This window comes from Martes martes, assembly GCF_963455335.1.
Source record: "Martes martes genome assembly, chromosome: 9".
Taxonomy (NCBI): Eukaryota; Metazoa; Chordata; class Mammalia; order Carnivora; family Mustelidae; genus Martes; species Martes martes.
In genome coordinates, this window is record NC_137896.1 from 16,912,286 (window position 1) to 16,927,470 (window position 15,185).

The 15,185-nt window shown below is 49.6% G+C and overlaps 1 protein-coding gene across 8 annotated transcripts in view; it reads left to right on the top strand.

The window, feature by feature from the left end:
- PTPRT (protein tyrosine phosphatase receptor type T) overlaps positions 1–15,185 on the top strand; it is a gene marked incomplete at both ends in the record, with an annotated part of 1,058,076 nt that overhangs the window by 747,800 nt on the left and 295,091 nt on the right. For all 8 annotated transcript variants that reach the window (XM_080814111.1, XM_080814118.1, XM_080814112.1 and 5 more), the window contains 2 exons: positions 2,238–2,439; positions 3,811–3,913. In XM_080814111.1, coding sequence (XP_080670237.1) covers positions 2,238–2,439; positions 3,811–3,913 — 305 coding nt within the window. The remainder of the gene's footprint in view (positions 1–2,237; positions 2,440–3,810; positions 3,914–15,185) is intronic.

A 15,185-nucleotide genomic window follows, 5' to 3' on the forward strand; every position in this document is an offset into this window, starting at 1 on the left:
GGAGCCCAGAGAATGTGCATCACCTGCCTTCGGTCTGGTTGCCCGGATGCTGATGACCTAGAGCTTCCTGCCAGCGCTCCCTGCCCTCGGAATGGCCCTCATGCACAGAGAGGCCGATGTTTGCTGTGCCTCCCTCCGAGAAGTGTGGAGGAGGCAGAGGTGACCAGAGGGAAAGCTGGGAACAGGTTCGCCAGGGACCTGTGACACAGGGACCCCTGGCCGACAGCTCTGCTTACAAACAACCCAAAACCTTCGGCTCTCTGGATTTCTCCTCCACGATTTGCTCTTCCCCAAGCAGGCAGCCTCGCTCCTCAGCAAGTGACATCAGTCGTTGCCCTGCTACTGCTGGACGGTGGACGGAGAAGTTACCTCTGTCTCCAAAGTGTCTGGTGCCCTTGCCAGAAACAGCAGACTGCTTATTTTGGATGGAAAGTTGGTACATTCCCCTTTCGGTCTGCGTCTTCTCTTCCCATCAAGGCTGAGTTCTTGACAGAAGACAGAGTGATGTAAGGTGACCATGCCATTGCCTTACCTCGCTCTGGAGTGGAAGGCACCCGGGCACAGGGTCCAGCCTGCACTGATCTGGGCTGTACCCTGCAGAGCACAATGCAGGTCCCAGAACACAGGCCCACGTGGGCAACATTTGGGAAGGAGCAAATAAGGGGACGAGTAGATGGATGAATGCCTTCTTTACGCAACGACGTGTTGTCTCCCAGCCGGGCAGCTCCTTTTAGAATAAGGAGCACAGCATTCAGATGCGGCAGGCCTGGGTTTACTCACATGTCCGCGGCAGAACACCGCGTAACCGTGAGAACGCGTGATCTCTAGTGACGCGTGACAGCCTGCATGGGTCTCACCAACATAATGCAGAGTGAAAGAAGCCAGACACGCAAGAGTGTGCCCTTTGCGGTTCCATTTATATAAAGTACAAGACGGGGGAAAACTAGTGTGTGCTGTTAGAAGTCAGGATAGAGATCATCCTACTGGGGGAGGGGAGCAGCTTTAGGGGCGGGCACGTGGGCTATGTCTTGGTTCCAATAGTGGTCTGTCCCTTGACTGGGTGCTGGGTTATCGGCCTGTGTCCAGTTAGTAGGGATTCACTGAACTGTAGAGTGTTCTGTATGTACATTATATTCTAATAAAACATTTTTAATAGAACAAACTACATGAAACACACACACAGTCCTGTGTTTGTCACTTTAAGAGCTGTGTGATTTAGGAATGTGGCCCTCAAAATGTGATCTGTGGGGGCTGGTGCTGGGATGCCCCCTGTCTGGTTCCTTTCACAGCAGTGTAGGTGCTGAAATGGAGAGCGAGCGCTTAGAAGCTCTCATTGGACCTTGACATTGTGGCAACACCCAAGGGTGGGGCAAGAGGACCGGGCTCCTTGCAGAGTGCAGACCGGTCTGTCCTCTGACCAGACTCACATACACGGTGAGTCCGCCCGGGTGGTGTGGTCCGTAGATTGGGATGGCTCAGCAGGGGATTGAGAAACACAGAACTGGGCCATCACCGGAGAGAGTTTGGAAAATGCTGATTTCATGCAAGTTACTTCCAGTCCAGCCTCAGTGTCTCTAATATTAAAATGAGAATGAGTATCTTGAGGCCCCAAAGTTTGGTGAAAAGCAACAAGATAACACATAAGAAAGCCCCAGAAGACGCCGTGGGGACTAAGGGACATGGGAACTGCCTTTCTAATGAGTCTTCCAAACCATCCTTATGGGACGCCACATGGAAACGCCGCTCTTGGGGCTGCCCAATAGGTCAGCCACTGGCCCTGCGTGGCCACTGAGCTTTAGAAATGGGGCTCATCCAAATGGACAGACTGTATACTAGATTCCCAAAACCTCATATTGAATAACAGAATATAAGAGACCGTGTTAAATTTTTAGGTTAATTCCTGTTGAAGTGATTAACCTTGGCAAATACCGGGTTCAACAAAATATATTATTAAAATCAATTTTACTTTCTTCTTTATTTTATTCTCTTTTCACGTGACCACGAGAAGACTGAAAAGAGTGTCTCACACTCTGTTTCTGTTGGGCCACTGCGCTCCCATGTATCAACAGTGGAGTGTTCAAGGTTGGGTTAATGTGTAAGGTGGACAGTCACAGCAGAACTTGCCGTCAAGTCCACACGCCTCTTTCGCCTTTCCTCTCCCGATGTTCTCCTGGATGAGCTCCATCTAGCTTTCCGAGTGAGGTATTTATTTGTTTGCTTCCTGGCTTGTCGTACAGATCAACTACAAGGCCGTTGGCTCCCTGGACCCAAGTGCCGACCTCTCCAGCCAGCGGGGGAAGGTCTTCAAGCTCCGGAATGAAACCCACCACCTCTTTGTGGGGCTGTACCCGGGCACCACCTACTCCTTCACCATCAAGGCCAGCACAGCCAAGGGCTTCGGGCCCCCCGTCACCACTAGGATTGCCACCAAAATTTCAGGTATCTCTCTTAATAGAAAGGGAAAGGGAAGAAACGTGTTCTGGGTTTCTTTCCCCCCCATTCCTAATTTTCCTTGGAGCATAAAAGGGCAGAGCCAGCTGTCACCTCGTGGTATGGAGCAATTAGGACGATGCAGTCCCTAATGTGTTAGCATTGTAGTCTTGTGAAGTAAACCGAAATCACGAACTTTCTAAAGTGTAAAAAACATACTAATTAGACTAGACCAGCAGGAACCCTAAGTGATTTCACCAAATAATTTACCACACAATTGCATTAAATAATACATTTTTTCTCATACAAATTGTTTTGTAAAAAGGTGATTTCAGCAATATTCTTTTTGTCAGTACAGGGCACAGCACAAGTTCTCATGAAATGTCTGAGAATGAATGAAGGAAGGAGGGAAGGAATGACTAGTATAAAGCCACGGAGGTCTGAGATGTCCCCTGCTGTCCCTGAGATGGCCCCCCTCCACCGCCAGGGAACATAAATAGAGAATTATCTCCCATCCCATTTTACAATTTACATTTTTTTGAGAATACCTGTGCAATTCTGGCCTGCATACATACATGCTTTGCATAGATACCCACAGTGGTTTTTGCAGCTTAATGTTTTCACTTATCTTTATACCATGAGCGTTTTCCATGTTGGTACATTGCTTTCGTGATAATGTTCTGTCAAGTGGATGGACGTAATTTAATTAAACATTCCCCTGTGGTTGGATGTATGCGGTGCTTCCGTGTTTTTATACCATAACGCTTCAATAAACATGTTACAGAATAAAGTTTAATTCCTTGGTTTGGATTATAACTTTAGGACTAAATTCCAGAAATTGAAATACTGAATTAAAAGGGATGTGGGTTTTAATAGCTCTTAATACAAACGGCTAAATTACCTTCCCAAGGGATTAGATTTTCGTACTCCTGTCAGCTGGGTCTGAGAGAAGAGAGGGTCTCATAAAAAGAGAGAGAGAGAGAGGGAGCAGAAGGAAAAGAGAAACTAGTTCATCACTGCTGTAATTTGCATTTCAAATATGTTGAACAAGGTCGACTCTGCCTTCATGTCTTTGTTAAGTACTTGGACTTCCTGCTTTTATCTGTTTATTTGGTGGGGGACTTGATTCCTGAGGGCTGCTGGCCACCTCCCAGACGTCCTTCCCCAGACTCTTGTGCACCTGGAAGGGACCTCCAGGCAGGCTGGAAGGAGAGCAGGCTCCGCTGAAAGCCTGGGATGCCCTGTGACTCTCACCCAACCGGTTCCCACATGTCCCCCTACTGGTCATCCTGAGTATCTTTAGGGATGGCCGCGAAAGGAGGTGGTGAGCTGGGTTTGAGACCTGTGCTGAGTGCCCTCCTCTCTCTGCTCTCTGCCCAGCTCCGTCGATGCCTGAATACGACACCGACACCCCACTGAATGAAACGGACACGACCATCACGGTGATGCTGAAGCCCGCTCAGTCACGGGGAGCCCCTGTCAGGTGAGCAGCCTTCGTTCCTTGGACTTTGCCAACAACTGCACTTTGCCCCAGGGTACAGCTTTCAGATTGGCTTAGTTCGGGGGCACCTGGGGGGTGGGGTTCAGTCAGTTAAGCATCTGACTTCTGATCTCAGCTCAGGTCTTGATCTCAAGAGTCATGAGTTCAAGCCCCATGTTGGGCTCCATGCTGGGCGGGGAACCTACTTAAAAAAAAAAAAATTGGCTCCTCCCAGTTCAACAAGCACACTTTGAGCATCTCATATGTGGGGAATGAGTGCGGCACAAGGGATCAAAATGATTTGTTTATTCATTCCTTCAGCAAACATTTACTGGGCACTCACTCAGGGCCAGGCACTGTTTAACTGCTTGGGAGACAGTACCAAACTAGCTGTGAAGAAGTCATTTTCTGAAGAAAGTCACACTTGAGTTGGGAAGCAAGAAACATGAGAACATAATTACAATACAGTGCGTGTTGACAGAGATATACATAGGTCGTTATGAGAGCTCAGGGAAGACAAGACATTCCCAGCTGACAGTCTGCAGTGACACCGAGCTGTATCATTTGCCAAGTAGTAAGAGGGTCCAGCATGAGCAAGGCATGGAGGAGAGAAGCCACCTGAAATCGTGAGGAGCAATCGGGACTAGTTAATCCAAGGCTCTAGATTTTCCTTTAGCATAAAGGTCAAGGCAGAAGTGGTTGGGCGAGAATAAGGGCCAATTCTGAGAAGCTCCAGCTTCTTTGAGGGGTCTTAGGGAGCCGCCCGCTAGCCCCCTGCAGTGTCACATTTATGATACTGGAGACTGGGAGACCAGCCAGGATGGAGGCTATTGAGATGGTCTAGTTCTTGGTTTTCCAACCTGGATCCAGCTCGGCCCAGGAAGCGTAGGTGGCAGAGGAAACAGAATCAATGGCCAGCAATTCGGAAGCTGCTGTGTATTCTAAAGATTCCAAACAGGGTCTGACTCTAAGTCAGGCCTTGAACAGGTGTGTGTAGTGCTCGTGGCAATGCCTGACCATAGAACCTCTGCCTTGTATTCTCTGCGCGGGTTGTTCCGGGACCGTCCTATCTGTGATGAGCCTGAGTAGGTGGTGGCTGTTCCCTCAGATGAATCATTGCTTGACTCACTGCTTTTTTCCCCATTACTCTCAAGCAATGTGGTCCTTTGCTTCTCTCTATACATGGATTGCACTCTCTGTGTATGTTCTATAAGTGATTGTCCCCATTTACACGTGAAGATACCGAGGCTCAGGAATGCTCAAGAGCCCTTGGGAGTGGGTAGGAAAGATGAACTCGAATGCAGGTCCTCCGGGTGCTAAATCATGTGTTCCCCTTGGGCCACCAATGCCTCTCTCCCTTTCCCAGCTCTTAACCTCCCATACGGCAGCACTCTTCACTGTTTCAAAATCTAAGAGAGCCTCTCAGGTGATAAGAGTATGCTCTGGGAAAAAGGAACAGCTTGCCCAACACTGCACAGCAAGTTAGCAGCTGACCCAGGCACACAGGCCAGATCTGACCGAATGCCTAAGATCTTCATGTTGGGGACCCTGGGGTCCCCTTGCGTCGCTGTGAGCCTACAGATCAGCAAGGCAACCTGATCAGTTAGCATCCCACCGTACGGCTCCCGGCAGGTGCGGATTCTCTCTAACTTCTGCCGACTGCTGGCGGCCGTGTGAGGTGATGGAGAGGATGTGACCTTGGTGACAGCCGGCCTGGATTCAGGTCCTGCTCCAGCAGTGCTGGGTGACTTTGGGAAAGATACTTAATCTCCCTGACCCTCCGTTTTCCTTGTCAGGAAAGCATAGAGGGTAGCCGTTTCGTAGAGACCGAATAAAATATGGAAGTGCCAAAAGCCAGCCAGACCTCCGAGAGTTCCTTCCTTCGTTGGCTTTGCTTCTTCTTTGTGGCACTTAGGGGGTTCTCTTCAGAATAGTTTTTTGAAAATCTACTGTCACTATAGAGTCACAGAGTTGCCCGCTTCCTCATGGCCACAGGGCCAGTAAGTGATGAGAAGGGACTTCTATCCTGTTCAGATTTCCAGAGCTTTTCGAGACCCTAACTGATTCCATGGTAGGGAAGAAAGGGCTTTGTTTTTTACCTAGGACTCCCTAACTTTATCCCAGTGCAAAGTTGCGGAGAAACTTCTTTTTTTTTTTTTAAAGATTTTATTTATTTGACAGACAGAGATCACAAGTAGGCAGAGAGGCAGGCAGAGAGAGTGAGAGGGAAGCAGGCCTCCTGCTGAGCAGAGAGCCCGATGTGGGGCTCGATCCCAGGACCCTGGGATCATGACCTGAGCTGAAGGCAGAGGCTTTAACCCACTGAGCCACCCAGGCGCCCCACGGAGAAACTTCTTTTAAGACCAAAGTTATACTGAGAAATAAGCCTTCTTGGTCTTGCCCCGTGGAGGATCAAGGTGATTTTTCTACAGAGGATCCAGGGTCCCATCCTCAAGATGAATCAGGTTATCTACCTATGAGCCTCTGGAAACCCACCAAGCCCAGCTGAACACAGATGGGAGTAATTATCACTGTGTTTTATTGGGCAACTGTTATGTTCCAAGAATTTAACTTTGACTGACCTATTCATATTATTATATCCCTGTTAGAAATGAGGAGACTAAAAGTTCATGGTCATAGAGCTAGTAAGTAAGTGATGAGATGGGACTTAGCACCCAGGCCCACCCAACTCCAGAGACCAGCAAAGGGGTCCTCTAAGCAGCCCAAACCACTGTTCATGGGGAAGCTGGAAACAGCTGCCCCCAGAGAAGGGCCCCTTTCACTTTCCCTCTGGGCCTGCATGCTCTCCATTTGCACATCTGTTTAATAAGCCCATTGCATCCTAAGACTGCAGTAAATTAGGGCGTAGGAATGGAAATGACCCAGTAGCAGCGAGAAAGGACAGTGAGCAGGGAGCAAAAAAAAAAAAAAAAAACAGGGCGAGTGTATGAGACAATCACAGATGACTCGGCAAACCGGGAGGTCGACCTGTGGACCCAGCAGCCCCTCACAGCCATGCATGTTCGTTAACTGTTCTGGTTCAACTAAAAATGTAGCATTAGGTTCTGTGTCTTTAAGTGAAAAGAGCCTGCTAGTTTCCATGTAAGGAGGAAGCCCTTGCTGCATGCCTGTCGCCGTACATCAACTTTCTGTATCCTCACAACATTGAAATAATCATTTCCCCATTTTGCAGATACGGAAACTGAGATAAATAGAAGCCAAGTAAGTTGACCCAGGCCATGAGGCAAGCAGTGGTACAGGCAGAATTTAAACTCAGTTCAGCTGACCCTAAACCAGCACTTATTTCACACTACCTCCCAAGGAGAAAGTTGTGCTTGACATATTTTGGTGACATTTCCATTGGGGAAAAAAAAATTAAATGTCACTGCTCAAAGGGGCAATGCTTGGTGTCTGGAAATGTCTGGCTGCTTTTCTTCCCAAGGCTCTGGATCACGGAGGGTGGGTATATGCTCAGTTTCAGGAATTATTTTCAGACCGTTGCTTGGGCATTTGCCAAAAAGGGAAGGAGACTAACCAGTGCCGGCCTGCATGACTTCCAGGTCAACGGCAATGACAGCGGCGGCAATGTCATAGAAGATTTCAGTTCCCTGACCCCTTTTTTGCCTTGAACTCTAGGCACTAAGATGCCCATCTGGGAGGAATTGGCCATTAGGTCATTCAGCATATATTTATTGAGCCCTTTGCTACGTCCCAGGAGCTGAGCTCAGTAATGGGTATAGAGCAAGACACAAGGTAGATACACACCTGTCCTCTTGAGGCTTAGTATCCTGCAAGCGTGCGTGCAAATGGGGAGGGAGGCGGGGCATGGAGCAGGTAACCAGATACAGAACTGAAACTGGCAGAACAAGATACTGTGAAGCCTGTGGGGACAGTGTATAGATGGAAAGAACTGGGCTGGCCAGAGGGATGAGAACATCCCTGGCCAGCAGGGCAGTGAAGAGTCCCTCAGGTCAGAGAAACACAGGCATCAAGAAAAAGGGAAGTCTCTCTAAACCACGGGACACAGTGAGCCCACTGGATGGATTGGGTCATAGACGCCTGGAATCGTGTTTTATGGTTGGTAGCTCCTTTAATGCCATTGTATCATGTGGTCCTCACTTACCCAGGGAGTCAGCTAGGGGGAAGTACCGTCTCCCTATCAGATGAGGTCTAAGATGCTAAGTGGTTGGCTCAAGGTCATGGAGCTCGTTCTCCATGCAGCCAGTGCACGGACCTTGCTTCCTGCTTCTGAGTTCATTGCTCCCTCGGGAGGTTCTGTATTCCCTGCCCAGGATGTCAAGTGAAGACTCGGGAACCTTTTGGCGGGGCTGTGGAGTGAGCTCCTGTTGACTAGGGATTCTCGAGCAGGCAAGGTGACTTCACAGGGGGCCTCCAGCCCAAGGCGGTCCCGGCCCAGCCTGTAACCTGTGAACCCCAGCCCGTCCCTGAGCCGAGCCCCCGTCCTCCAGCAGCCTCACTCCTGAGCCTCGGCTGCAGGCCCTGCCCATGCAGCTGTCTCCCGCCTTCTGCCAGCAGTGTTCTGGCCCTGGCTCAGCCAGACCCCAGCCCTGCTCTGCCCCTTGCTGCCCCTGGGAAGCGCCAGGGGTCCGGCTCTGCCTGGTCGAACAGAGCTTGCAGGAAGGCAAGGAGGACGAGGGCGGATTCTCTTGTGGGGCTCCCGCACCCCCATCCCTCCATCCAAACCACCTCGGAAGCTTGGCCTATTTTTCTAATACTCCACAATGGAGATTTATTGCTTTTGCATTGCTTTCCCCAGGCCTTCAAAGATTTATTGGTTTTTAAGTGACAGAATCCCAGAATTGCTTAAAAGATCAATCAAATAGTGACTAGAATCTAATATTCAGCTCCAACTCGAACCCGCCAAACCTTCTTCCCCCACGCCCCACCTGTCACGCTGATGTATCTGTGGTAACCTTCATAAGAAAGTAACTTGGCCGTGAATTTATCACCCATAATGCAGTCTCTGAGGCAGAGCCCCAGTTTCTGTAGCAGACCTCCCCCACCCCAGATCCCCAGCTGGCTGCTTTGGGGAACTCTTTCTGTTCCCCTGCTCTCCTTCCCCTCCCATCAGGCATGGAGACCTGTCCACCCCACTCTGAAATCAGCTGTGGGGTTAGCTCTTTCTTGTACCCCTCTGCCACGCCGCACGCACTCCTACACGGTGGCCTTGCTGGTTTGCCTGGTGTCCACTGCTCTTCCTTTAGTCCATTCCCCATGGAGCTCTAGAGTGGTCCCTAAAGTTCTTAGATGGGTCACTGGCTTTCCACCGCATGAGGTTCGAGCTCCTTAGCATGGAGTTCAAGGCCCATCAGAATCTGCCTCTGACCTCTGCTTCTGGTTTTATTCCCTTCCCTCTGCCCCCCTTTACCAGTGTTTACTCAACAGGGCCCAGGGAGTTTCCTTCCTTGTTCTTTCTTTGATTGTGTTATGCACCTGCCAGTGGGTTTTTCTTGGTTCTGTGTCTTGCCCGCCCCCCACGAGACGGTGAGCTCCAGCAGACATGAGGCTCAACACTGATGGATCCCCTCCCCTGGGACAGTGTCTGGCACTTAGTAGGTCCTCAGAAACACAAATGAGGGATTCAGCACGTCTGTTTTGCGTGCCTGGTAGATGTCAGGTCCTGGGACTGGACATGCAATTCACAGGCGCCGCCTTCAGCTGCCTCCCAACCCGTAAGAGCACCGCCCAGCAGAACTTCCTGCCGCGGTGGAAATGTCCTGTGTCCGTGCTGTCCAGTCAGCATCTCCACCACCTGTGGCTGTTGAGCACTTGAAATATGACCAGTGTGACTGAGGAACTGGCTTTTTAATTTTTTAAATGACTTTAAAGAGTCTTTCAAGGTCATTCACAGCCCATGGCTACCATTTTGGATGATGTGGTTCTGTCAGGAAGACAATCAGAGAAAGAAAAAAAAAAATGCCTGGTCAGAGGTTTCTATGAGAGCTGGATGTAGAGGCATCTGTCATGAGCCTGATGAGCTCAGGTGCAGAGAGGGCTTCCTGGAGGCGGTGTTGCCAGCTCCTAGACCTGCCCGCTGAGCGGGATTTACTCAGGAAAGGAGGGGGAAGCAGCACACTGTGGGAGCCGAGGCAGAGAAGGTACAGGGTGTGTTCACGTGGTGGTGGGAGCCACAGAGCTCTCAGGCAGGGAAGAGGGAAGCAAAGAAACAGGCCAGGGCCAGGTAAAGAATCTTGGGTTTGGACTTTATCATAACAGGTGTGGGGAACCCTTGTTCTCTTCTAAGCAGTTGAGCCCTTGCCTTGCCGCTGTCTGTGCCGGGCTCGTCCTCTCTACCTGGCCAGTGTCCAGCTCCCACCCTGCAGCAGGACGCATCAGCTCCGCTTGGGGCTCCCGCTCTGTGCTGGGCACACCCCGGTCAGAGACTTGAGGCCTGCTGTGTCTGATGCCTGTTCGCTGCTCAGACACCAAGAAGTTCTGGCTGCAGGGTGCTGGCAAGGGTGTGACACATCAGAGAATGTGCACGATCTCCATGAGTGTCAGAAAATCCTCAGAACAATATTGCTTCCAAACATAGCCTCAGATTTCGGCACATTTCAGAAACACGAGATCAAGCAGTTGGGGCTGGGGCATCTCCACTGTCAAAAGGGCCAGCAAATCAAGGGCGAAGAGCAGCACCCTCCACTTGGAGGACCAGCCACTATATGCTGTGAAATCGAAGGAAAGCAGATCCAAAGCATCCTCAGGAAGGGGCCTGGGGCCCCACGTGAGCTTCCTTTAGCAACACCTTATAAACACGGGGGACAGACTGGGGACCTGCAATCAAAACCAAGCAGCAGAGGGGAGACCAGATCCCTGGAGAGGAGTCTGGTTTTCCCATTCACAATTCATTAAGTCTGTATATGCATTTGAATTTGTGCAAACAGCCATGTGTCAGCCATTGGGCTGAGCACTGGAGATCCAGAAATGAGCAAGTAGGCCCACGTGCAGACATCCTAATGGCAGAGAGAGCTCCCTGCAAATGCTGCCACAGACACTAACTGACGACACAGATTGTTCGCAATCATAGCTGGTTCTCACTGGCTCGGGGCTACCTCACCCCACACCACCCCCACCTCATTTTAGCTGCGGCTGAGCTGGTCGGTTTGTGTAGAGGTTCGCACAGAGGGACGGGACCCCTCCTGCAGTGCCACCCCGCACTCTTCTTGGCTTCAGTGCTTCCTCCAAAGCCCCCACAGACCTCGGTTAGTGTGAGCAGGCAGATCCAGCTCGGAAGCACACAGGATTGAATGCCAGGAGGGGACGGGAGTCCAAGCATGCCCAGATTCCTGTCCTCCGCATGGACCATTCCGAGGTGTGTGCCACATGGGTCCTCACACACCTCCCTTAAGACTGAATCCTGGTTGCCCACAAGGGGAGCCAACTCGACAAAGCACACCTTACTGGTTTTTCTTCTTGGGTTTCACCTCAGAGGGGATCACACCAGGCTGGAGAGTCAGTAGATGAGGTTAGAAAAGTAAAAGGAGGCCAGGAGGGCAGCAGCGGGCAGAAAATGCAAGGGCAGGTGGCCCCTGATGAGGTTGGATGGGAAAGGGCCAGAAGACAGTGCTCTCCAGATGAGAAGGGATGGCCATCCATGCCTGAACGGTTGCAGCAGTGGAGAGAGGGTCTTGATCAGGGAGAATGGGCAGCAACTTTGGTGATGACTACTCTATGAGGTGGGCAGGTGCATGGGAAGGAAAAGACATTATCCTGGGTGACTCCCAGGTTCTGGCTTATTAGTGGCATGGAGGATGGTGCCATTCTCTGAGTCAAGGAACACTGAGGACAGAAAGAGTCTAGGAAGACAGATTACCCAGGGGAGACCAGTGGTGATGAATGTGGCCTGGAAGATTAGGAATGTGATGGGGATTAGGAATCAGGTGGGCAGGAACAGGACTGAGATTTGATGTGTGGTTCAGGCGGTGCTGGGGACCTCCGAGGGATGTCCTCCAAACCTCAGACTTGTGACTTGCTTTCATGGGATGCTTCAGACCTAGTACACAGTGGGGCAGCTCCGGCTTGGAGGGCTGGAAGTAAGAAAGTCTGCATACATGGAGACAGAGGGATCTGGCGAGTGGCCTCTAATACCCACTGCAAGTTCTCTTTACTCTCTAATGAGAAACCCCTGAGCCCCTTGCACTTGACAGGTACAGGGAGTTAATACTATGACTTTGAAATGCACAGTGACGAGCTGCCGTACAAATTGGAGATACAGTCCACTCCCAAAGAAAGAAAACACTTAAGAGAAGAGGAAAAATTGCCAGATTTCTTCGAGGATTCCTTTAATAACCGTGGAGCCCAGATGGGGAGCACGTAAAACAATCACAGAAGGCTTCTGCTGGTCCCTTGGAGCTTCAGTGAGCAAAACTGGCATCGTTACCATCTGAGTCTCAGATATGAGGACATGATGGTATCCAGTTAGGAAGGGGGAATGAAGATTGTTGAGGATTTATTAGCGTGGAGCAGTCTGAGCCGTTCCTCAGTCCCCGTCCACATTGGGAGACATGGAAATGGCAATTATACTTGGACACTCTTTCTCAAGACATCATTAATTTCACTTAGTTCCCCAGCTCTCTGGGTCTCCTTTTCTGGGGCCTGAAGACGAGGGGTGCTATGTGACCCACTTTGGTGGAGGGATGGGCAAGAGGCATTCTCACGTAGACTGCAAGAAGATTTAGCTCTGTAAGTAATATCATTTGTTGCCAAGTCTATCCACATGCCAGGATTTCATCACACCAGACTGGGGAAGAGGAGGAGCCAGATACAAAAAGAGACAACCAGAAATAAGACCTAGTGGGATAAATACTACCGCAGGGCTGTTCCCGATGGGGCTGTCCCATACTCTAAATATGGCAACAAAGGGCACGGGTAACTATGATTAAAGAGACACGTCACTACCATCGACTGAACCAAAGAGACAGGTTTGGTCTAATGAGTATGACACAAAGCCACAATAGGAAAGATCATGCAGGGAAACAGAAGGGGGAAGGGTGGGCCCCAGGTAATGTAGGTGGGCTCACAGTCACTTCAGTTCACCCTAACCGTGTTGCAGGTTTCCTTTTCTCAGCCCCCAAACAACCCAACTTACCAAGAATTGGTTCCAGTGTTGATGGATTCTGGATTTTATTCCTTAGGCTCCAACCAAGGAGGGAAAACAGGTGTTTCAGAAAGAATATTTTAAATGGAGCAGGAGGAGCAGTTGCTGGAACATGAAGAACGAGAGAGTGTTCTATTTTGGACCGTCTGCCATCTGGAGAGATGGAAACAGACTGTCACTGGCATGAGGGAGAAGAGAGTGTGGTTGTCATGTTCACCTCCTACCATAGGGACTATTTAAATTCCAGAAGGCTGGAGGGCTAGAGAGGCATGAGAGCAGGGGGTTTGAGGCTGGAGAACCATTAACATTCAAGTGGTATTTGAAGCATGGGAGGAGCAGATGACCTTATCCAGGCTGAGTGTCTATGAGAAGAGATAAGGACCAGAAGGCTCTGTGAAGAAACCACACAGGCGATGGAGAAGGGCTGGCCAAAGGGGTAGAAGAAATACCAGGGCAGAGTCAAAACGTGAAAACCAAAGGAAGAATGTGTTTTTTTTTTAAATAGGAGATGCTTGAAGTTTTATAGTTCAGTTTTCTCTAAGAGCTCCCAGCAGGTCTTACTGTAGAAAAGAAGAAAGACACCTACCTTGATCCAGGGCCTTGGGAGAAAGAAGATGATGAAGTCACCGGAAGTTCTTAAAAATGGGTCATATGCAATTATCCTATGATCTCCATGATATGAGGAAGTTGAGAGGCAACATGGGGGGTTTGGAGGGTAGGGAAGGAATAAATGAAACAAGATGGGATCGGGCGGGAGACAAACCATAAGAGACTCTTCATCTCACAAAACAGACGGAGGGTTGCTGCGGGGGAGAGGGGTAGGGAGAGGGTGGTGGGGTTATGGACATTGGGGAAGGTATGTGCTATGGTGAGTGCTGTGAAGTGTAAACCTGGCGATTCACAGACCTGTACCCCTGGGGCTAATAATACATTATATGTTAATTTAAAAAAATTTAAAATTAAAAAAAAAAAGAAGGGCACTTGTTATGACAAGCATTGGGTATTGTATGTACGTGATGAATTGCTAAATTCTACCCCTGAAACCAATATTGCACTCTATGTTAACCAACTAGAATTTAAATTAAAATCCAAAGAAAAAATAATAAAAATTCAAATTAAAAAAAAAATGTGTCATATGGTCCAGGCTTGATTTTTAAAAGCACACGGAGGTAGATGTGCAGATAACAGAGATTTTGAGGGCCAGGTGACCCCAGTGCTGTTGAGGAAGCTGTGCAGAAGGTACAAGGCTGGGAGAGGCTAGACAGACGGGAAGTGGCATTCAGAGAGTAACATGATCAAAGATAAGGTTTTAGTAATGGAGCCCTGCAGTGGGAGAATACGGCTCCGGGTGTCACCATGTTGGCAGTGGTAGTGGATGGATGGTAATGGATTCAAGGTGAAGGTCATTGAAGCCAAGTTATTTCAAGGACCAAAGAAGCCAGACTAAGGATGGGCAGGCTGTCTGAGTAAACGTAATTCTTGTGCCATGAATCCTCCCAACCCTGGGGAAGTGGTGAAACGCTTTGCAGGAGCAACAGCGATTCTGCAAGGTGCCTTCTCCCAGGTCTCACTTTTGCTCTAACTTTTTTCTGACTTCTATTCCTCGCAGTGTTCTGGGCCCTGTGACAGTTTGCATCACTGCTTTGTCTCAGATCTTGCACAGCTGATAACGGATGGTTCTCAGTCTCTCTGTCTGCAGCCGCCCAAAGGTCAGACTTTCAAGTCGGCCTCCATCAAGTGCATTTCTATAGCCTGATCTATTGATGTTCTTCTGAGCTAGTGGATGGATCTGTGCCATGTCAGAATCCAAGGAGGTTTGCTCTCATCCAAAAAACATTCTGCACAAGGCTCGCTCCAGCTGCCTACGGCTGGTGCTCTGAGAGTTGCCTCCTCTCAGTGGCAGTGAGAGAGGTGATCTTGAAAGTCCTGGCTTTTTGGTAGGACAAGAACAACTTAAAGGTTAGAGTCTCAGCCATGAGGCAGAAGAAATTCGTACTTATCCCTTTTCACGATGCAGCCCATCCTTTCCTTGCCTGGCCAAAACTGTTTTTGGTTTGCTGTTTCACTGGTGCATTTCCACTTGAGTATAGGCTCACTAAGCAGATTATAAATGTTTAAAAAAGTATTCATAACCAGGACAGGAGTAGCAGCTCCAAT